Source organism: Megalopta genalis, chromosome 9 (assembly GCF_051020955.1).
Source record: "Megalopta genalis isolate 19385.01 chromosome 9, iyMegGena1_principal, whole genome shotgun sequence".
NCBI lineage: Eukaryota > Metazoa > Arthropoda > Insecta > Hymenoptera > Halictidae > Megalopta > Megalopta genalis.
In genome coordinates this window covers 13855889-13879079 of record NC_135021.1, presented here as the reverse complement: position 1 = coordinate 13879079, position 23191 = coordinate 13855889, and the positions used below count along the sequence as shown (strand labels likewise).

The 23191-nt window shown below is 43.6% G+C and overlaps 1 protein-coding gene across 4 annotated transcripts in view; it reads left to right on the top strand.

The window, feature by feature from the left end:
- The window catches only part of LOC117224465 (zwei Ig domain protein zig-8), a 142356-nt gene extending 122549 nt beyond the window's left edge, over window positions 1-19807 (top strand). For 2 of the 4 annotated variants that reach the window (XM_033477420.2, XM_033477419.2), the window contains 4 exons: window positions 1810-1937; window positions 4211-4379; window positions 9441-9579; window positions 10352-11210. In XM_033477420.2, the coding sequence (XP_033333311.1) occupies window positions 1810-1937; window positions 4211-4379; window positions 9441-9529 (386 nt within the window). In that variant the 3' untranslated portion in view covers window positions 9530-9579; window positions 10352-11210. Of the gene's footprint in view, window positions 1-1809; window positions 1938-4210; window positions 4380-9440; window positions 9580-10290; window positions 11211-13193 lie in introns of those variants that run through there. The other 2 variants (XM_033477423.2, XM_033477422.2) reach the window with 2 other exon arrangements.
- The last annotated feature ends 3384 nt before the right edge of the window (window positions 19808-23191 follow it).

Sequence of the window (23191 nt, the reverse complement as noted above, 5' to 3'; positions counted from 1 at the left end):
ACCACCGCGGAAAATTTTACAAACTCCGTAGAAGAGGATCAGTTTAATTCGAAAAGTTCGAAATCGCTGATTAAGCCCGCCGGCCCTCTCGTGAATCCAAACGTTCTAATTATTTTATGCCGAGGCTCCCCGAGAACCGGCGAGGGACTCGAAAACGCGTGCCAGACTGTGCCGTGCTGTTTTTCCGCGGGTCGCCATAATTATGACGAATATTTCTCTAGCCGGCTGCGCGGACCGAATGCCCTTGGTGGGACCTCTTGGAAAGCCCTTGAGGGCTCTTCGGGCTCCGGGGAGCCCTCCCGACGTAATTCTCATAATTGCGGGGAACGTTCCGTCTGTGATCTCGTGCTCGCGACTCGACCGCGAAAGGGGTCCGACAAAACTTTGAATTTTCGAGGCCCGCGATGCGACTAATAAAGATGACAATACGGCCTTGGCTGCTGTTCCGAGATCAAATCCTCAGATATTCCCCTCTCTTTCTCGCAGAAGCTACAACTGTTTAAACCGATTACTCAGCCGTGTCAATCGAAATTTTCATTCCCTCGATTTTTCTTTCTAATTCCTTTATAATGATCATAATTTATTTATTCACGCATCAGAGTAAAAAGCTCTTTGTTACTGAAGAAGGAATAAGAAGAAAGATAACGGTCGCTTTTTAGTAGGCGAACGTGCTTCCGTGATTTCGAGGTGAACCTGGTTTTTTGTTGATAGAAATGTATATTTTTCCACGTAAGCAGATAGCGAATTTCGAGGTCAATCGATTGACCTAGATACTTCGTTCGTTGAAGATCGTTCAAGATCATCTAATGTAGTCTAAAGTTCATTCAAACGTTCTGCCATCACTATTGTACGCAGCCATCTTTAATTCTTGTCTTACCGTCATTAGCCCTAGAAAGATAACCATATGACAACGTACGTAAAAGATAACCATACGCTTCAGAGGCGCATGCTTTTCTAAGGCGTCAATTTTATACTAACAATGGATATTTATTTAAGTTAATCTAGTCATTTTAAAGGTTTGGCATTATTGTAAAAATAAAATGCATTTATATTATATTTTTTTATATTTTAAGTAATTTTAAACTTAAATCACTAGACCTCTATGAAAAATTAACAAAAATCAACAGTCTTCGGTTTATGGGAACAAATCCCGTAAAATATCACAAAAAATAGTGTTTTATCCTTACAAACTAGTAGACTATAATTTTGGAAGAATATTAGACCGACGACTGAGTTGACCGAGAAGGACAAGTTAATACGCGCGCCTAATAAACAGAGATAGCAATATGTTTATTTCGCAGGCGCCTCTGCGACGTAGGTTATCTTTCTCGGGTTAGTGTCACTAGTGTTACAGTAATGTCTCCCTAACTGACGCTCCAATTGTGCACAAAAATGGACAATTTGGGAAGAGGAGATACGATTATTCGAGCCTTGCTCGTTTTCATAATTATTGACAATTCGTAACTATAAAAACAAACCGCAAGGCTCGAGAGACATTACCGTACCACCATTATTATTCGTATTATTGTTATTACGCACTCGTACGATGCTCTATGTTGTTACACTTTTTGCAACAAAGGCCCGTTTACACAAGAAATAAATGAAATAAATAAAAAATGCGATGCATCCTCGAATCGGCGAGCATCGTTTCCCCTTTGAAACGGGTCCAGAGAAGTTCTCGCGGCTGCGATTCCTCTCGCAGTAGCTGCGAGAGTCGAAATATCCGCGGACGATCGAAATTGTGATCTTTGCGAGGCGTCGTCGTCGCAGTTAGCAGAGGGTAAACGAACGGGTGCTTTCTGATTGCAGAGCCAGTTACAGAGATCGCCGGTGGTCCGGATTTCTTCATCAACAAGGGCAGCACGATAAACTTGACGTGTCTGGTCAGTTACGCTCCGGAGCCGCCGTCCGCGATCATTTGGAGCCATAATCACGAGGTAAACGGTCCGTTGGAGGCTCGCGAGCGCTCTCGCCGAGATCAAAGCGACCCACGCGGCTCTCAGACTCCCTCTCTCTCCTCCTCTTTCTCCCTCTGCCGCGATACTCTCGCGGCAACCTGGAAAAAAGCTCTCGACGCTCGCAGAAAGATACTCTCTGCTCTCCTCGCGACTCCTCGACCCGTTAAAAGAATCGCCCGAACGACCGCCTCCATTGTTAGACCGTAGTATCGAGAGTGTCGCAGCGAGTCGTTATTCATGGAAACCTAACAAGCTACACCGATTGTTCCGCGGGACAACGGGACAGAGAAAGGTGGGGAATACCGATAGGTGGAGCGTAGATTATTCACGGTTGGAACGAAAGTCGGAACGATCGTAGGACTGGAATCCCCGAGAGATTTATCACGGGAAGAAGCTCTTGGGACGTTCGCAGCTCGATCGCCGCGATCGAATGATCGAAAGGGGACAAAGGTTAAACGCGGAAGCACCTCGAAACGGCCGGGGACGCATTAAAAGCCGTTCTATTTTCTTTCGATTCGGTCTTTACTTTCTCGGGGCCGGCACCGCGAAGAATTAAACGTTTCTTCCACGGCTGCGCCCGACCCTGGAACTCTTCGAGGTTGACGTTGCGAACCTCGTTACGGGTAATCGGTCCCAGCGCGGCTCCTCCACTCGACTCTGTACAATAATCTTTCCCAGGAATACGGGCGCACGGTTTTGTCTCGCGCTTCGAGATGTTGAAACTTCCGCGAAATTGAAAATAGAAGACCGCTGCCGGCTTTCACTTCGAGGAGACGCGTGACCGGACCCCGCAATGACATTTTTAGTGCTTTCAACCGGGAGGGCTAAGGTTCGCGGGACCTTCCAACCATCTCGACAATCGACCATCGCGGTTCGCGGAACGATCTTTTAAATTTATAGTTCAACCGGGATAAATTTTATTTGATTTCGTTTTTTTTTGTATGTACGGGTGAACGCTGGTTTTTACAGTAACGGATGAGAAACATGTTAATGGAAACAATTTGGGTAAGCAGTTTATGGAAACTTGTTTGGAATTTTGTGACATTTTGTGACGCTGAAAATATGTTTATTTTATCATTGTTATCGTTGACGAGTTGAAATATTCTGTGTACAATTAAAGTAACAAATTCGAGTCAAAATAAATATTGTTGAAAATTTGAGCACGGTAGAACGAGTGATATACAAAAGCAAAGAGCTAGAGAGATCTTTTCTAGCTGAAGAAGTTCACCGTACACTCTATGGCAGCAATAATTGTATAAATCAACTACTCGCTACTGCTAATCGCTTTAATGTTCTCTTAATTAATCTCCATAATTAATCTTCTGAAATTAATCTTCTTTAATGTTTGTCGCTCACTTTATACCTTTAAAAATTCAGCATTATCCTCGGTACGTCACGCCCAACGCTTTTCTCATTATCCACGGATTTATGTTATTTTACTTTATAATAATAATAATAATAATAATAATAATAAGAAGAAGAAGAAGAAGAAGAAGAAGAAGAAGAAGAACTTTATTAATCAACGAGATAACCTTCTATTATGGTGAGGGAATAGTAACGTGTCAGTCACACAAAAACAAATCAAATATAACATAAAAATAAAAACTTGAATATAAAATTCTAGAAAGAAGAATACATGAAATTTAATTATACTATGCAACCGGGGATTAAATCGAATGGCGAATAGCATAAGCGGCAGGATGCTTGAAGAAAATGTAGAAATTACAAAAGAATTCTAGTTAATCGCACTATCGGTTTTAAACAATAAATAAACGGTTTAGGCTATCGAAGAATCCATGCATTTTCTTTGTCATATCGTATCCTCATCATTTGTTATAACAGTTCTCTTTTTCTTCTTTGTTTACATTCAGTACCATTGTTATTGTATTTTTGTATTGTATAACGAAGTGTTCATTCCGTTAATCGAATAAACATTGTTACTATTATTATTATTATTATTTCTAAAAACGCGACGTCCGAGTGCTCTTCCCCAAGAACAGACTCGACAGAAACGTGGATTATGTTAGCCCGAAGTACGACGATAACCGAATAGGTCGTGAAACCGCGTCGCGAAGTAGCTTGCAATAGAGTTACCAAAGATACGGTGGAAACAGCCGCGGACCACGGACGTGTTTTCGATGCATTCCGGTTCGATGCATCCCGGTGTCACCGGTTGTCCACTGCTGGTTCGCCAGTAGCACTGTCCGCAGCCAGACAACGCGAGCCAGCTGTTCGTCTTGTTTGTTTCACAGACGATTAACTTCGAGACACCGAGGGGTGGCATCAGCCTCGTCACCGAGAGGGGGCCAGTCACTTCGAGCCGTTTGCTCATTCAGAGGGCGACCAAGGAAGACTCCGGCCTGTACACGTGCGCGCCGGGAATGATGCACCCTGCCAGCGCGAGAGTCCACATCGTCAACGGTAAAAGAAACGCGTTCCATTCCATAAGCTGGACAATGGAAATGGATGAGAAAGAATTCATGCTGTAGCGATTATTTTAAGGCGTCGCCGTGGTGAAATGAACAATGCACAACTTAAATAACAACGACGAAATGACAAGACGACAAAACGACAAAACTACAAAACGACAAAACGATGAAACGACAATACGACGAAACGACAAAACGACAAAACGTCAAAACGTCAAAACGTCAAAACGTCAAAACGACAAAACGACAAAATGACAAAACTACAAAACTACAAAACGTCGAAACGACGAAACGACAAAACGAAAAAATGACAAGACGACAAAACGACGAAACGACAAAATAACAAAATAACAAAACGACAAAACTACAAAACGATAAAATGATAAAATGACAAAACCACAAGACGACAACATGACAAAATGACAAAATAACAATATGCCAAAACTAGAAAACGATAAAACGACAAAACAACGAAACTACAAAACGATAAAACGACAAAACAACAAAACTACAAAACAATAAAACGACCAAACGACAAAACGACAAAACTACGAAACGACAAAATGACAAAACTATAAAACGTCGAAACGCCAAAATGACAAAACGACAAAACGACAAAACTACAAAACAACAAAATGACAAAATGATAAAATGACGAAACCACAAGACGACAACACGACAAAATAACAATATGACAAAACAACAAAACGTCAAAATGACAAAATGACAAAACGACAACGCCTTCATTCGTTCACGCCTCTGTTCTGAATGCCCGACTTTTTCCGTTCCAATCTTCCACCTTTCAAATCTTCTCCCTCATTCTCTTCACTGCATTTTCTTACCACTGTCTCTCTCTTTTGCATTCACTTTATCTCACTCGTTGTCTCACTCTTATTAATTCTCCCTGTTTCTCTCTCTGTCTCTCCCTCTCTCTTCCTCTCTCTCCCTCTCTTTCTCACTCGCTCACTTTCTCGTGCCCTATCTTTCGGCTACGTAAAACTTCGAGGAACCCAAGCAGTAAGCTCGGGTTAGGGTTGAAACACACTTACATGCCAGGCTCGATCATGCTCCAAGGCCGAGATATTCTTTTATTTGGTTTAAATTAGAGTATTCATACTATGCATGCGGCTTTCGTGCCGTGTCATGCAGTCCGGCCAATACTGTTGGCCTATCACGCTGAAGCACGACCGATCCTGCCATGTAAGTGTGTGCGGCGACTACCTCAAGACTCGCCAACAGATGGCTCTTCTTCCCGCAAGTAACCAATCCGCCTCAATTTCTACATACAAAGTGTCTCACAATTATCGTATTTCCAAGAAATGAGGGATTCCTGAGGTCATTTGAAGTAACTTTTTCCTTAGCGAAAATGTGATCCGCGACTTTATTTACGAGTTATTAACAAAAAAAAAACACTGACCAATGAGGGGCGAGCTCGGCTGACGCGGGGCGGCCGAGCCAATGAGCAGAAGCGGGCTTCGTCTGTTCGTTGGCTCGGCCGCTTCGCGCCAGCCGAGCTCGCCTCTCATTGGTCAATGTTTTTCGTTAATAACTCGTTAACGATGCTTCGGAGAAATATTTTGTAAAAGAAGAAGTTGCTTCGAATGACCTTAAGAATCTCTAATTTCCCGGAAGTACCATAATTTTGGGACACCCTGTATACAGACTTCGTCCTTCTTACCGATATACCAACGTCTAAGACAAGGGCCAGCTAGGATAGTCTTACTGATGAGTCCTCTAGCGGATCCCGGACGAAACGTCTTCCCTCTCCTTTTCTCCTTAACATCGTCACGTTCAACCATCGCCAAATGTGTTTCGACCTTTACTCGATACTCCACGCAGTTCCAAACACTCTCCAGGTATCCGTCCCATTCATTCAGTAATTGAGCCGTTTATTTTGAAAGTGGCATAAGTCACTTTACCGTAATGAAAAGTGGTGATTTTTGAATGTTTATACGAAATTATTTATACTGAGAAAAATGTCAGTATCCTGAGATAACAAATACAAGTGAATCTTCTCGAAAGTTAGCATCCATATTTTTAAACGTGTTAAAACGCAGACCCTTAAATATATCGACTTAAAAACAAAGTGACTTATGCCACTTTCAAAATAAACGGCTCAATTTACGACACTCGCTCTTGTTCGCCCTGCCTTCGATTCCCGGAAATTCCGTACAGTACGTTTCTCGGAGCAAGAAACACGTTTGCTTTCGCAACGAAAATTTTTAATGTTGTCCAGCCAGCGCGTAGCGCGGCGACGTTTGCTCGTCAACCTATTTCGTCGCGACGCGGCGCGACGTGGCACCGTTTCACTGCTGGCGAAATCGTCGTCGTCGTCGTCGCGGCCTCCGCTTCGGAGTGTACTCAATTGCTCCGGCTGTGCACACCGAGCACACAAACGTTCTCCCCCAGCCTTTTTCCTCTTCTTTCCGAGCTCCAACCGGAAGCTCACTCTAGAAAGAAAGCCCGGTTCGATCCTCGCGATCGCGCCGTCATTCTGGTAACTAACAAGCGAGCCGACCCTGCTCGCACGAAGCTGGATCGCGTGTCGGAATGCGATCCGGGTGTGAGGATCCCTTTTGAGAAATTAGAGCAGTGGAAACTCTCTCTTCGCTAGTGCACCGGTGCTCCAAAGTATCGCATGTACGTCGAGTTCGTAGATTTAGCCCTTTCACGCACAGCTGCACAGGAACGAAATGCCGGAGAATGCATCGTGCTAACTTTTTAATGTTGCGACAAAGGGATCCTTGCGTTCCTGCTGTAACATTCGATCTTAAACTTTGCAACGTTCATCGTTGTTCTGCAACTATTATTATATTATATAAAATATAATTTATATAATTTATTTTAATTTATATAATTTTATATATATATATATATATATATATATATATATATATATATATATATATATAGACATCAAAATGTCTACCGTTGTTGACAAATGCATGATTGACATCGATCGAAGATCGAATTTATGACCGTGCGAATTTCGTTTCTATTCTCTTTCATTTCATTGAACGAATTTGTGTTATAACTTCTTAATAAAGCTCAATATGGCCTATGTTTACATAACATTTTTTTCTTACTTTGTGCCATAGAATATACTGACAAAGTTTGACAATTAAAACCTGGGACACTTTGTATATATATTATATAATAGAAATAAAACTAAGTATTTTCAACTCTTATTTTTCTTAGTAGTTTCTCATACTCAGCTCGTCGCGATTTAAAATTTTTCCGGGTTTTTTTCCGCGTGTTCTCGCTGTCCAATGGCAATAGACACTGGACCAGAAAGAGTCAACATACATTGTTCGATATAAAATCGAAGACGTTATACATATCGAACATAACGGATACAAAAAGGAATAAATGATTGAGGAGTGCGGAGATACGTAAAGTTCTAAGAGACGACAGAGAAATATTAAAGAGATCTATGCATTTCAGTTATGCAATTTTGCTATCCCAGCGAGCTTCCGCTTCTATAAATATGGAGGAGTTCGATGTTACGCAGTCACTTAGATGGTACTCCCAGCTTTCAAAGTTGTAATATGGGCGTACAATCAATTATGCCGTTTACGGTTTTGAATAGAAAGACTAAATCCGCAAAGGTTCTTCGTTGCTTGAGCGAAGATATGACTGGTAAGCTAAGAACGGGGTCGTAATTGTATAAGAGAAGAGAGGCGGGTTCAATTACTTTGACGGATGCATAACTTAGGAATTTATGCTGTACTGTTCTTGGCATATCAGAATAGCATCGCTGAGCTGGCTTCCGTATTTGAGAGGAATTTCCAAAGTGAGGAAGAACCATTGCTGAGAACGGAACATTAACACTAGAAGCTACCAAACCAGTCAAAATGTCTGCTTTCTGATCTTTTCTCCTACACTTCCTGACATTTTAAAAATGCTTCTCTACGACGAATTGTTTAGATAATTTTCTGCATCGAAGCATATATTATGATAGAAATGATACGAAGTTTAAATAAACCTGATCTTGTTATTACCATAAAGAAATGTAGGGCGTCCCAAAATTATTGTACAAGCGGGACATGAAGAGAGTTCCTGAGGTATATTATAATAGAAATGATACGAAGTTTATATAAATAAGTAAACCTAATCTTTTCATTACTATAGAGAAATACAGAGTGTCCCAAAATTATTGAACAAACGGGAAATAAGGTTCTTGAGGTCATTTGAAGTAACTTCTTCCTTATCGAAAATGCGATCCGCGGCTTTGTTTACGAGTTATTAACGAAAAACAGTGGACCAATGAGAGGCGTGATCGGCTGGCGCGAGACGGCCAATGAGCAAAACTAGGCTCCGTGCACTAGTTAGCTGCCCCGCCTCGTGCCGACCTAGCTCGCCGCTCATTGGTCAGTGTTTTTCGTTGATAACTCGTAAACGAAGCCGCGGATTGCATTTTCGCAAAGGAAGAAGTGACTTCAAATAACCTCAGGAACCCCTCATTTCTCGCTTGTACAATAATTTTGGGGCACCCTGTGTACATCAATCGTGTTTTAGGTTCGGTAGTTCTAGTGTTAAAAGTAGAAAATGTAATAAATGTCGATTGAATGCGCGTCAAAAATCCGAGAGCTTTGGATGCTGAGAGCGATCCTATTAAGAGCGACACGCGAAAAGCGATCGAGCTCGGAATCTTGACGACGATCGCCTAACGATCCGAGCGACCGGGTGATACGTAGGTAGCGTAATCAAACCGAAATCTTTGGCGAGGCTCCTTTCGCGCGCCAGGATCCCGAAGGAGCCAGGAAACTTCGAAGAAGGAGGGCGCCGCGTTCCGAGCAGTTTCAGGAGTTTCCGAAATTTCATTTACGTACCACTTCGACATATTAGGACGTGCTGTTCGCGCGTAATTTTACGTAATTACGCAAACTAAGTGGAAACCTTGACGCGTTCGCATCGCGCGCGTTCGGATCGAGCCGGGATACATCTTCGTCACCGTGGAACGAGCCGAGCTGCGATGCGGCGCGTCGTTAGGCGAACGTTTTCATATTCCCCGACACGCCTAATGCACTCGGGGAAATTCGTTTCGTTGCAGAGCATCCGGCGGCGATGCATCACGGACACGGCGACAGGATATCCGCCGGGCTGATCACTATGGTTCTGCTGCTCTCGGTGGTCATCTAGCCGGCGCTGAATCCTCGCGAGCCGCCATGATGGAGCACAACGAGATCATTGTAAATATCATCGTTCGCAGAACGTTTCGCTCAGTTTCAATTTCACTTGTAATTTCGACCGTTCGGTTGTTGCAATTGAAATGGCCGTTTTTCGAAATTCAGACTTTCTTCCTCTTTTATACTGATTTAGTTCCTTCGCTGCGCATCGCATTGCGCGCGCATAATGTGAAACAGTAGTTGTGAAAAGATGATACTGTAAGTATCCGAATCATCAGGCATTGAAAAATTTCATTCTACTGACGCGAACTATCAAAAATGACGCTTCGCGACCATAAGCCGTCAGTTATGGAGAGTATCATTGTAAAAAATATAACTGAAGCACATTTAATTGTTCGGGAAATCGCAGAAGAGACGAATGTTCATTGTTCAAACTGTTACAAGATTAGCAGAATCGAAGTTGGAAATACTTCCTCACAGACTGCCATATTTTCAAGCACCTCGATCATTTTTTGATTGGAAAACTGTTCGGAGAAGAAGTCGACGCAAAGCCTGCATTTAACGAATTTATCGCCTCTCGTTCTTCCAATTTTGTTCAAATTGCAACACGTCGAAGAAAAGTGTATCGAAATCGAAGGAGACTGTTTCGATTCAAGAAATATTCATGAAGTTCTAGAAATAAAAGTTTAACACGAAAACTCGAGAACGGCCGTTTTCGCTTGCAACAACTTAATAGAAATTTACGAGGCTAACCGTAAATATTTGCGACACGAGGTTACCGTAATTCGCTGGAAATTTTCGACACGTTCAGTGCAGCAACCCAATGCTCTTGCAGCGCTCGGGCACTTCAAGCCTAAACTTCACGACGCCGGTTACAACCGATACTTCGAACCGAGCATCAACGACCAGCATAGAGCGGCAACTGCAAAACCATACGACCCTCTCGTAATCGTTCCCGCGAGATTAGCTCGGCGAATAGAGTGCACCCCACGATATGAGAAACTGCCGGTCGTCGTAATCGTTTCTGCCGGATTCCGAGGGACACGCGGAATCGGATAGCGAGTTTCACAGGTCTCGGCAATCGAGCCGGCATTCAATTAAATAAAAACACGTACGGAAACCCTGTCGGGAACCGTCGCCGGGGCGGTCCAATAATAAACTTGCTTCGCCCTGTTCTCGGAAGTTTCGCATTGTTCCGGCGCGGCGTCTCGTCTCGATACGTTCACCTCGAGGAGAATAAGCGACTTTGGGGTCACGGTGTATCGCAGAGAACTTGTTACATTTCTGTTCGCTGTCGTTGGAAATAGAAAGCGTTCCGGAGGAAACCTGTTGTCTCGTCTCGTCTCGTCCCTCGCGAGCAATCAATTTCCCGTTCGCGGGGACAATTAATTTATCGATTTATCGATTATCCCCGCTGAAAGCCATAGTGGACCGAATCGAATTTCGGGATGTTTTGTCGTAAAAGTCGGATTTTCCGTGTCGAGATCTGTTCGGCTTCCGTTGATTTTCTCTGCTCGATGGATCCTACGCGATGAAAATAACCGTATGCGTTCACGCTTTGCACTCGAATGGTTGCCGATACGGCAACGCTAAATTATTAGTACTGTAATGTGATCATGTTAAACACGTAAATAAATATTGGAACTATATTTAATGATTAAGTGATTAAATTAAATAATTATTACATTTCTGAACTTTTGATTACTACTTTCTATTCATCAAGAAAGGCACTTGTTTCGTTAGTTTACTTTCGTTACAATGGGTAAGATTTACGATCCTTGTATTTTTCAACCGGGTTTCTTATGGACTAAGGAAGGTATAAAATATATGTTTTTTCTTTTTACATATGTGCTCTCGGCCGGAGAAGACAAAATACATCGTCGCGTGCCTTCACGATTAAATCATATTGGATGGTAAATAAACAGCTACCTGCCACATGAATTTTTCAATTCAACAGATAGTCTGAAATTCGACGATATAAAAACGCGCAATCTATGATTCGTTAATTCCTATGAAATTTCTTAGCAGTGTAACGATTTCAATTCGACTTTGTACAGCGGGATCACAATTTCTGAAGAATTTGCTCCGAGTTGCCGACACATCGGAGAAACCATCCGAGTGCAAAAGGTCGGAAGTGTGTTTCGCGATTGCGTTAGTTCGTAGAAATCCGGGAAATTGCGTCGTATTATTTCGTCGCGAGGTGTACGCGGATGCTTCCGCGGGGGAAAAAACGCAGGGAGAATCGCGATAACGCGACAGAGCTTACGGAGCGACTGCTCCGCGAGTCCGTGAACGAGTTTCTTTCTTCAAATAAAATTGCGCGCCGACTATAGTTATAGTAGGTACACGGTGTGTGTGCGGCGCGCTGCGAGAGTGGAAGATCGCTTGCTCGACGGCCCACGGCTAAGGAAAAACGCTGTTGGGAGGGATTAAGGGAAGAAACGGAGGAACGGTTTACTGCAAAGTAAGCTGTGTACGGCTATTTCTACTGATTACTACTTAGTCTTGCCCTCTTTACAGAAACGTTTGAACCGTCCTGATTACAGCGGCCCGCGATTACTTGCCCCTTTCAGCTGCTTCTACCCTGTTTACGCTTTCCGCAGTGCCGAGGCAGAAGGCATAAGTCGCCTCGCTGCACGTCGTTGCCCTCCGCCGGCAAATAATTCACCGAATAATCGCGCAACCATGTTACGCTGCAATGAAAATGAAAATAATCCCGCGGCTCTCGCGAAACCTCTCCCGTTTCCGGAATATTTCTCGCCGATTCGTTTTTCTTTTTCGTATTCTGTCCGCGCAGCACCGTCCACAGCCACGTTACTTCGACGCTCGAAACTCCGCTCCTATCAACGGACTGCGGTTCTTCGTGGAAAAGTTTTCTGCGTCGATTGTGTCGAGCAACAGGAATTGAATCGTTTATCACAGCCCGGTCGGTTCGAATACTTCAACGCTCGCGGACGATAGCGCGCGTTCGAAAGCAGTTCCGCGCATCTCGTAACTTCTGTTATCGTAACGACGATTGTTGCTTTCATCCGGTGCATAATAGGTTCCGTTGCACCCGTGGGACCAGGAAACTTAGGCGAAGTCTGACGGTCCAATTTATCCTGATCAGCAGCTACTCTTCGGAGACTGAGAACGAAGAGCGAAACGCTTTGGTCGTAGCTCGTCGGAAATAGAGAACGCGTGCTCGCTGCCAGCGTGTCTCGTAACGAATCGTTCTTTGACCCTCAACCGGATTTTAGGATGGCCGCGGCGGTCCCGCGCGATTTTGGACGAGTCATGCGTTAACGTACGTTTATGCAATTATTTAAAAATTCACGCAGACCTGTATTAATCCATCGAGCACGATGTTCGTGCAGCGCGTTGGACATTACATAATCGTTTTACATTACATAATCGTGGCTTTCATATTTCCTCTTTGAAATTGTCGCATGATAAATAAGAAATAGTCTTGTAGAATCAGCTGGGGGCAGCAGCGTGCCTGGGAAATCGTTTATGCAACTGTAATCGACAGCCCGGTTGAGGGTTAATGTTTCGTTTGCGTGTGTGCAACGCGACACAGTGCTCCACGTTTCCATAAAGCCAGCCTGTTTACACGATATTCCATTAATTATATGGATTCGCAAATAATATCGATCCGAATCCACGATAATGCAGCAATTTGTCAACATCTGATACAGGTACATTCGTTCGGAGAACAACGTGGAAATGCGTTTACAAGGAAGATCTTTTTGCAAGGAACGGCTCCTTGGGAAATTTCAGTGGCTCTGTGGAAATTCGATGGAGAGACACGCGTCGGCTTGTTTCGGAGGTGACTGTCGTAGTTGCAGTAAGTAGCGTAAAGAATAATCCTTGAACGCGTACGGCAGAGGAGAACCCAACGGCGATGCCAAAGGAAACCGTTCAAAGTACAAAAGTGAAGGAACAGAAGGCAGCAGAGACGCGTGAAACACAATATATTTAGAATTCCATGTATAGCGTGTGTCTTTCACCTGAATCGTAACGATTAGCGGAGAAACCTTCATTGTACGTCGCGCATAACGCACTGTACATAACGGATGCACCCTCGTGTGCCTAAGTCATCGGTCGCCTGGTCATTAGGACGATGCATTTCTAGTAACCGTATGATCAGTACGTAAACTAGTTAACGAAAAGTCCAACTATTCGACAAAGTATACAGAGAAAAATCCAACGTGCCGCTAATGATCTCGAAAACGATGGAACTCTAAGCCTCGTTTCAAAAAAAAGGATCTTCTATCTGTCTAATATTGACTTCGATTCAATAAAATGCTGGACTTGCAATTGTTTTTGGAGAACAGAAAATTAAAAACTACAATCTTGCGTCTTCTCCGTGTCCATACACGCTAAACGAGCTAAAATAATTTGACATTAGCTGATTCGAGTGGCCGGCGACTTATGTACGCGAGTATGCACTGTCAGCGAGCATTTTTTATAGAGTCCGTCAACGGAGATCAGCGTCTCGTAGTTTGTAAAGATAAGCGACGTTATTATAGCTCGACTGTTCGCGGTGTAAGAACTTTTTTACGAATGTACATAAGTAAAGAACTCTCTCACTTCCTCGTTGTAACGACACGTTAGGTTAAACAACGGATCCAGTCCGGTGCGGGCGCGGGCGACAGCTTTTGCTCCGAAGATGTTCCGATTTTCGATACATTCGAAAGGTCACCGAACTTCTCATCTCGACGGAGAACGCGTCGAGAGTCGGAGAGACGTCTCGCAGCTCGGAACTAGGCGACAATTGCAGTCTCTTCGTCGTCTAAGAAGCGATGTCGGAGGAACAAAATTCTGTCGATCTTGGATATGCGGAATTGACGAAAGACTTAGCCCGTGCCTGTCCGAATCGGTCGATTACGGATCTCGAGAGCGATTAAAGGGAACGATCGACACGAGCCGGTGTGGCAATTGCGGTGGTTGTTCCGTTTGACGCGTTCAGCGCCACGTCGGTCACATATGGGTGACACTAATTTTTCGCCAATTTTGAAAATTCATTGTCATTGTAATATATTCGAACAAACTGAAGTTGACTAGGTTGTTTCGAATGCGAAAGAGTTCTAATGTCGTATTATAAGCACCAACTTTTTAGTTTCGGTTTAATTCATTAAATTGCTTTTATTTCGTGGGAATTTTAGTGGTCGCAATTGTCGGCGCTGAACGTGTTGAACAACTTTCGAGAAATATTGTATGTCGCGATGGAATTTCTATCCTCGTCCGTGGAAATGTTATGATGAAATACAGACAACGAAAACCAAAAAATGACTTCTTGTTATCATTCACCGGCGCGTTCTCTGCCAAAAGCGAAACTGTGATCATTTTCATCGCCGATTACTGAACAGATCTTTTCATTCGTATCTGGCCGAACGAGATTGTCGGGTTCTGCAGTTAAAAATAGCTTAAACGTTTTAATTGAGTTGTTGCGCTTTCCAAGTCCACGTTGAAAGGCCGCTTCTGCTGGTTGAGAAAGGGAGGATGGAAAGGGCAAGGTATTAAGAAATCGTGGAACGCGGACGGTATTTTCCCGCATCATTAAACCGCGAACAAAAAGTGTATACTCTGGGAGCGGGCTCCGGAATGAAAACAGAAAGATGGCGCGACGAAAGGGCAAGGGGATGAAGAGGACGGCGTGGGTGGGGTGGAGAGGAGGAAGGGCGGCGTCCAAGTGCACGCCTACGGCGGGCGAAATCTAACGGAAGATTGAAGAGAGGGTGACCGGTTGATGTTACAAAGCGGAGAACGCGCGAGAAAGTCTCGCTGGAAAGAGAGGTAATTAGCGTCAGTCGACTCTCGGATTAATTAAAACGGCTCCTTGAAAACGCGACGTCTATGGTAACTCGAAACGAGGGGAGAAAGGGTTTGGCGGAGCCAGCGAGCCGGCTATTTCGCTGCCGCTGAAACCGGGGGATCCCTGCCAAATAGAATCGACCGGTTTCGAGGGAAAATTAGCCTCGATCGTTTTGCTCCTCCTGCGATTCCCCCGTTCCCATCCGTTTACAGATTTTCAGCGAAACGGCGCGCGTCGCACAGTGGGCCGAGCCGCGATTCTAGCAAATTGAAATTCAATTTTTCTGGAACTTTTACTGCTTAACGTACAGCTTGCTCAAGATCCTAGATCCCTATTCATGCCCAAATGAAGTTCCATACGGTAGGATGAATTTTTTAAGTAGACGAATAACCTTGAAAATCAGTTGAAATATAAAGAATACAGAACGGTGCTCGGCTCTTTGGGTATTTGTAATAAAGTAAGGTAATATACGTTGTTTGTGTATTCTTTAAATTTCAACTCATTTTTTAATTGCCAGGGTCATCCCAGGTTCCCAGGGTCACAATATTATAAGTCGCCGAAATCGTCTTGATGCAAGCAATATCACGCTATAAAAAAGAACATGAAGTAAAGAGCGTGTGACTGGTTTCTGAGGTCGTTTAAGGTAATTATTTACTTAGCGAAAATGCAATCCGCGCCATAATATAGGACATAATTATGGAGCACCCTGTATACACAAATGTTTCTAATTGCTATCGTCTCAAGAAGTAGAGTTCGTCGGTTCTTGTCGGTTTTTGTCTTCGGTAAACGACAATTGAATTATTTTGCCGTTCGGTGATTTTGTGCATAAAAGTATGAACTTTCTTTGAATCGATTTTCGAAGCGTTTACAGATTTTTTGTTCGTATCAGATCGCTACACTTAAAAATTGCCAATTTTCCACTTCATGCAATTTAGTTTCTCGACGAAAAGTATAGAGATTTGCGCGGATTTGTCATTCGCTTTGCGTCACTTTGTTAATTAGGTTATGTTCTCTAATTCCTGCAAAGTGGAAGTGCGAAGCATTCGCAAACTATTGTGTAAGTAAATTTTTTACTTTGGAGTCACTCGTAAAGAGTGATTAAGATTTGTGTGGCCAATAGTACTTGCCCGGAGAAGTTAAAAATGTCTAATAATCATAAATCTTATAACTAATACTTTTTCATATTTTTAACGTAAAGTGAACTACGATGCTGAACCTGTGCGTCTTTATCCGCGGGAACGGAGAAACGTTCCATTCAAACGTATATGAACGTTTTTCTGCGTAAAAAAGTACATATACATATATAAATCAATTGATAATTTAATGAACAATTGATAAATACAATGCCCCCGTCAGTTCGACTGAAAAAGATTTCCAAAACTAAACATTAAGAGAATTAAAAAGCAATCTTTTCGCGATTAAAACAGTTGAAAACATAACAATCGGTACCTTCCATTAAAAAAAATACCGTAACAGTTAACATCGAAAGCAGCATTCGACGAGTATAATTTGTTATTCGCTAGAATCGCGCGGTGAGTCGCGTCACCGCGCGCAGCCCCGCCACAAAATATTCCATCGTAATCGCGAACGCGATTCTATTCGTAAATAATAAAAATTGCCCGCATTCGTTACGAGGTGCCGCGCAGATATCTCTGTCAGTCGGCTCTAAGAAATTGCCGGCACTTTCAGATAAGCCCGGTAATTGCGACGGTAGCCGTGCGGCAGTTTAGCAGACGCAGGAAGCAACTCTGATTGTGAGGTCTTTCCGGTCGAGAGAAGGGAACGTCTGCAAAGTTTCATCGCGGGGTGGCGCGAGCGACCAGCTGCCTGCAAAGATTCCCCGTCCGATTGTTCCCGAAAAACTGGGGGAACTTTTAATTGGCTGATATTAAGACGGAAAGTGCTCGAATGGTGCCGGACAGTCCGCAAAGTTCGCGCATCCTTTAGGACCCGCGAAGGATCCTGGAGACAATTTTTCGCAGGATTAACGGGCCCGCGGCGTGTCGCCTGCTGACCGAGACGGGATAAGCGGAACGTGACAGGACAGCACTCAGCGTTTCAGCGTGTTTCGAAACACTTGTTAAGCTCTCCTTGGTCCTGAAATTTCATCGCTGGTCCCCGGTCGCGAAAATATTCGAAGTCTCCGCTCGTTACCTTTATTTCATCCGGCGGAACTTTAATCCCGGCGAGGACCGGAACCGAAGTTCGACCGACTCGAAAATACGAAATTGAATATAATGCGATGTTACGAGGAAAATTTCCATAATTTCCCGGACGTTCCCGGCGCGGAGGAGTTCGCCGGATCGTTTAGCCGGTCTTGCACCTCTATTTCCCGGCGTATCGACTTCGTCGCGGCCGCGGTACCTGCGGCAGTTTAATTATTATGATCTGGCCGCGAACGTAACGCGCGGGGAGAGCTTTTCTAAAAATTAATCCACGGCCCCGTCCAATTTCCAGCGCGGTTCCGTTTAATAAACTCCTCGCGCGTTTTCGCCGGGACATCTTGCGTCTTATCAAGCGACCGGCGCTACGCCCGGGGTTTCCATTTCCGTTCTACATTCGCGTTAATGAATAAAATTTAATTAAAAAGTTGCCCGAAAGTTCCGCGAAACAAATAGCAGCCGCGGTGAAAAGAAGTTCTAATTGGAAGCCCGACAGATTGTGTTCCACGCAATTATTTTTCCGGGATTCCTTCAGTTTCCGCGCGGCCGGAGCCCGGCTGCATTATCTCGCCGGGAAACTCGAATCAACGTCGATCCGTCCCGTCGGTTTGCTTCCCAGCAATTCGCCGCCGATAAACCTCTTAAACATTGTCCCGGCAAACTCTATTAGCCGGCCGAAGTAAACCGAGGAGTGGCGGCGCGAGTGCTATTTAAATCCCTTCAAACTCCTCGAACCGAGTCGGCGAACCGGTGCCTTTCGGTCCTCGTCTTTCCGCCAACGGCCCGGCCCGAAATCCTTGGATCGTGGAAAAACTGCGAAAGCGTCGATGGCGAAGTTTCAGCTCGTAGATACATCGGTGTTTCTAGAGTTTGAAAACGTTTCTTGCTTCGAGGCTTCTCCGCTTTCCTCCGGCTGAACGATTTCAATGAAACTGGACTTCGGTTGCGATTCGCGAAATAATAACGCGAACGTTTGTTTATCGTCATGCGTCGAAGACGCAAGGGCGAATTAAATGGAATTGAATGGAACGTTGCGAATTTTGAAATAAAATTTCTCTTTGATTTGGACAGAAAAAGTAACTGCGACTTTTTTTCGCAATACGATAGCGCCAATGCTGGCGGTACGTGATAAAAACGCAAGGGTTACTTTAAAGTGCTGTAACTTCGCGAAAAAAGATCGCAGCCGTATTTCTCTTGTTTTTAAATTAATGGGCGAAGATGAAACTTCGTTCGACTGCAAACCGCATGTCGGAAAAACATTTTACTAAATCGGTACATTTCGTCAAACTTGGCAATTTTTTATATGATAAACATCACTTTATATGCCTCGGATTTAAAGGGTTTCAGTGGTGAGGATGTATCAGACATAATAACCAGAAATAGTGCCTCAAAGTAGAGGCTTCGAACCTTAAGTTGAACGGAAGACCGTCATGCTACGATGATTTTTCGCGGAGTTATCGTCGGTCAAAGTTGGCCAATTTTTATCCAAAATTGTTCTATGCTATCATTTTTTTGAGCAGTGTATATACTTTTCAAAGGCATTTAGCTTAAGTCCAGCTTAGACCTTTATTAAAATAGAACACTATTTTAAAAATTCTCGGATATTTCATTCTCGATTACAATCTCGTTGTTGACTAAAGTTTGTCGGTGCAATCTGGAGTCGGCGAGATGCTATCTGTGAATAGCGTGTCGAAGAAATATGTGTCGGTGTTTTCCATGGGACCCTCCTGCAGACATCGGGTTCGGAGGAGATCTCGAGCTCGAGAGACACTACTGCGGGTGATTCGAGACCCTTCGAGGGTCCCTACGAATTCCTCGGGGTTGCTGGAGTCCTCTCGAGGATCTCCAGGGACTGCTGGATATTCCAAAGGCCCTCGATTGAAGGGCCTGAATCGTGACGCTCGCCGCAGGGCCAGTCGTGACCTCTGGGGATCTCTGAGCGTCTTACAGACGCTTCGAGAGCCTCTACGAAATTCTGCTAATCCCCGGAGGTGCTCTAATCCTGCAGTCCTCCAATTAGTAGGCCGTGGATAGGCTATGGAACCGCAGTAAAGCGTAATTTACTGTTTAATCTTTTAGGTACGGCTGAATTCTGCGCGAGGCTATTTCTCTGGGCGGCAGAGTCTGATATTTACTGTACAAAGTCTGATACCGTATATTCTGTCTGTATATCGTTAAGACTGTTGTAAATCGATGCGAAGACAAAAGAAGTGTGAAACAATGCATATGAAGACGATTATTTGATTCAAGCGATGAGCGAGTAAGTTATTGGGTTGGCAACTAAGTAATTGCCGATTTGTTCAATGAAATAAAAAATTTTGTTTACTTGGAACGAAGTTTAATCCGTAATGTATTTTGCATTTTGTTCGATGACCTTTTGCCGTCTCTCTGACAACTTGAAAATTCCACGCTCGTAGAAAGTCTGATCCTTTTCGGCCAAAAACTGAGTTCAGTGAGATTTTACAGCGTCAACATCATTAAAAGTTTTACCACGAAGGGAGTTGTCCAGGGATCGAAATAAGTGGTAATCCGATGGCGCGAGATCAGGGCTATATGGTGGGTGTAACATCGATTCCCAACCAATATCCATCAATTTTTGCCGAGTGGACAAAGACGTGTGCGGCCTAGCATTGTCCTGCTGGAAAATGGCACCTTTACGATCGACCAATTCTGGTCGCTTTTCCTTGACCGCTGCATTCAATTTGTCCAGTTGCTAACATTCACGGATAATAAAAAATAACATAATAATAATAATAATTTTATAATATAACATTTACGGATATCATAAAAATGGGAGTGAGAGACATCTATAACTGAAATCGGCAATTACTTAGTTGCCAACCCAATACTAGAGTAAGCCACTATAGTGGCGCGTCGTTCAGAGAGATGACATCCGCGGAAGCCACTATAGTGGCGCGTAGTTCTGAAAGATGACATCCGCGGAAGCCACTATAGTGGCGCGTCGTTCAGAGAGATGACATCCGCGGAAGCCACTATAGTGGCGCGTAGTTCTGAAAGATGACATCCGCGAAAGCCACTATAGTGGCGCGTCGTTCTGAAAGATGACATCCGCGGAAGCCACTATAGTGGCGCGTAGTTCTGAAAGATGACATCCGCAAAAGCCACTATAGTGGCGCGTCGTTCTGAAAGATGACATCCGCGAAGCCACTATAGTGGCGCGTCGTTCTGAAAGATGACATCCGCGAAAGCCACTATAGTGGCGCGACGTTCTGAAAAATGACATCCGCGAAGCCACTATAGTGGCGCGTCGTTCTGAAAGATGACATCCGCGGAAGCCACTTTAGTGGCGCGTCGTTCTGAAAGATGACATCCGCGGAAGCCACTATAGTGGCGCGTCGGTCTGAGAGATGACATCCGTGGAAGCCACTATAGTGGCGCGTCGTGCCTAAAAGGTTCATTTCTATCGACGGTGTTCTGTCTCGTGGTTTTCGATGCCTCGTGAGGTACCTGCAGAAACGAAATTTCCAAAGTCGAACAGACGCGGACTGGAGTAGAATCCCGATCGACAATAGTTGCGTTGGTTCGCATCCGTGTTTATTTGCCGAGTCGAAGGAACCCGCACGGTCGTGCAGGGGGGCTCTGTGTAAATAGTAAACCTCCAGCTGTCTTGTTGGAGTTTCGCTCGTTTGAGTTCAGTCGAAAAGCGGCGCCAGCGAGCGTCGCCACAATGGACACCAGATCGAACATCGTCGCAGATTCAGCCAGTTAGCGCTGGGTTAATACAAAGGGTCAATCAGTAGACGCACGCAAACGTCTGCGAGTGTTGGCGCGTTGTGCCCGTCCTCGTCCTCGTTCCCTGGACCCCGAGGCCTGTGCCCTTGTGCCGGGATCGGTGCGGTATCCACGTTCAATGGACGCGGCAGCATTGTTGCAGAAGTATCCCTCGTCGCTGGACGCGCCCGATCATTACAGACCAATCGTGCAAAGCTCGTTCGAATTCTATCGCTACGATTAGCCGGCCAGCGCCAAATCCCAGCGCCATTCATCGCCGTCGATATCGACGTCGATCGCCGACCGATATTTTTGGTCACTGGGACTTCCTTTTCCTCTCATTATACAGCGCTCTCTCTCTCCCTCTCTCTCTCTCTCTCTCTCTCTCTCTCTCTCTCTCTCTCTCTCTCTCTTGCACAATTGAGCGGGTCAGAATCATAGTGGCGTAAGTCATAGTTTCCTGATTCTGAGAAGCAGGAAGTGTTATTGTTTCCTAACTGAATTTATGTTATTGTTTCCTGACTAAATTTGTTGTTAAGATAATTTACGGTTGAGTTAATTTATAGTAAGATTATAATTCATACCACTTGTCTCTTCAACATTTGCTTTGTATATCATACTTCTACTTTATCGTATTTCGCCGTTGTACCGTTTCCTTTGAGTACTAATATTTAATTTAATTTCGACATGTACGGGTGTGATGTACCTATATATTTATATATATTTGTACAGTATTTATTTACAGTATTTATTATTTAATACAATACGTGTATTTGTACTGTATTAATCGATATTGTCGTTATTATATAATCTTGTTATTGTTTTATTTGTTTATATATATGTCTTACAAATATAATTATAAGTCTTACAAATTTCATGATGGGATTTCGTGTGCGATAGTAAACATGTTTACTTACACTTACAGATTTCCGAACGACGTTTTCGTCTCTAAAGTCTCGATAGACAAAAATTTGTCGTTTCCATTTCAGTTTTGATCTCGAAGGTCACTTCAAGGTCATGTAATGTACATATTGTAAACTCCAAAAAAAAATTACCTTGGAGAACAAATATTTCTGCAATAAGATGGTTTCTCCAAACCATTGAAATAGCATAAAAAATTTGTTTGTACCCCCGCAATTAGAGGAGATATTTAGGTGGTCTTATTTGGTTGGACCACCCTGTATATATTCATAACATATATATTATGAATTTATATATATATATATATATATATATATATATATATATATATATAAACAAATAAAACAATAACAAGATTATATAATAACGACAACATCGATTAATACTCTTTTAAACAACCTGAAGTTCTCAAGCTTAGAAAACTGCTAAAAACACCAAAAAAAATTTAATATATTGCAATATTGATTTACATTAGAAGTGATTCTGTTGACGCAATTTTCTCGACCATAAAGGATACGATGAATCTCCTGTACAAGAATACTGTTTATACTTATACAGACGAGCGAGACTGGTGTCATTGGAAAAAAACACCGATTTCGAGACAATAAATAATAAAATACGTCGGGTCGTAATACTGTGTTCTGATTCTCTGGGAATATAAATATAAATTTGTCTCTAACCCCGTTAAATAAACGTCGAAATTATATTACATTAGTAACGACAACGACCAAACCGTACGCATCTTCTTGGATCGACAGAACGTCACTTTTAGCAGGGAACGTAATACGTAACTGGATTATCGACTCTTCTAGCCGCTGCCAATTATTCGCATAGTTCGGAAAAATCGATGATACGATGAATCGGGACAGATCGAAGCGCGACACGCGTCGATGAAGAAACATCCGGTCGGGATTAACCAGCTCGGCATTAATTCTCGCCGTGGTTCCGGGCTCGAAAGGTTTCCGATAAACCGGAAAAGATAATAGCATTATTTTAATTGGCCGATTGACCGGAGAGGAAGCGGGTCTGTCTCTGCCCCGGTGTCGACCGACGGGACAAAAAC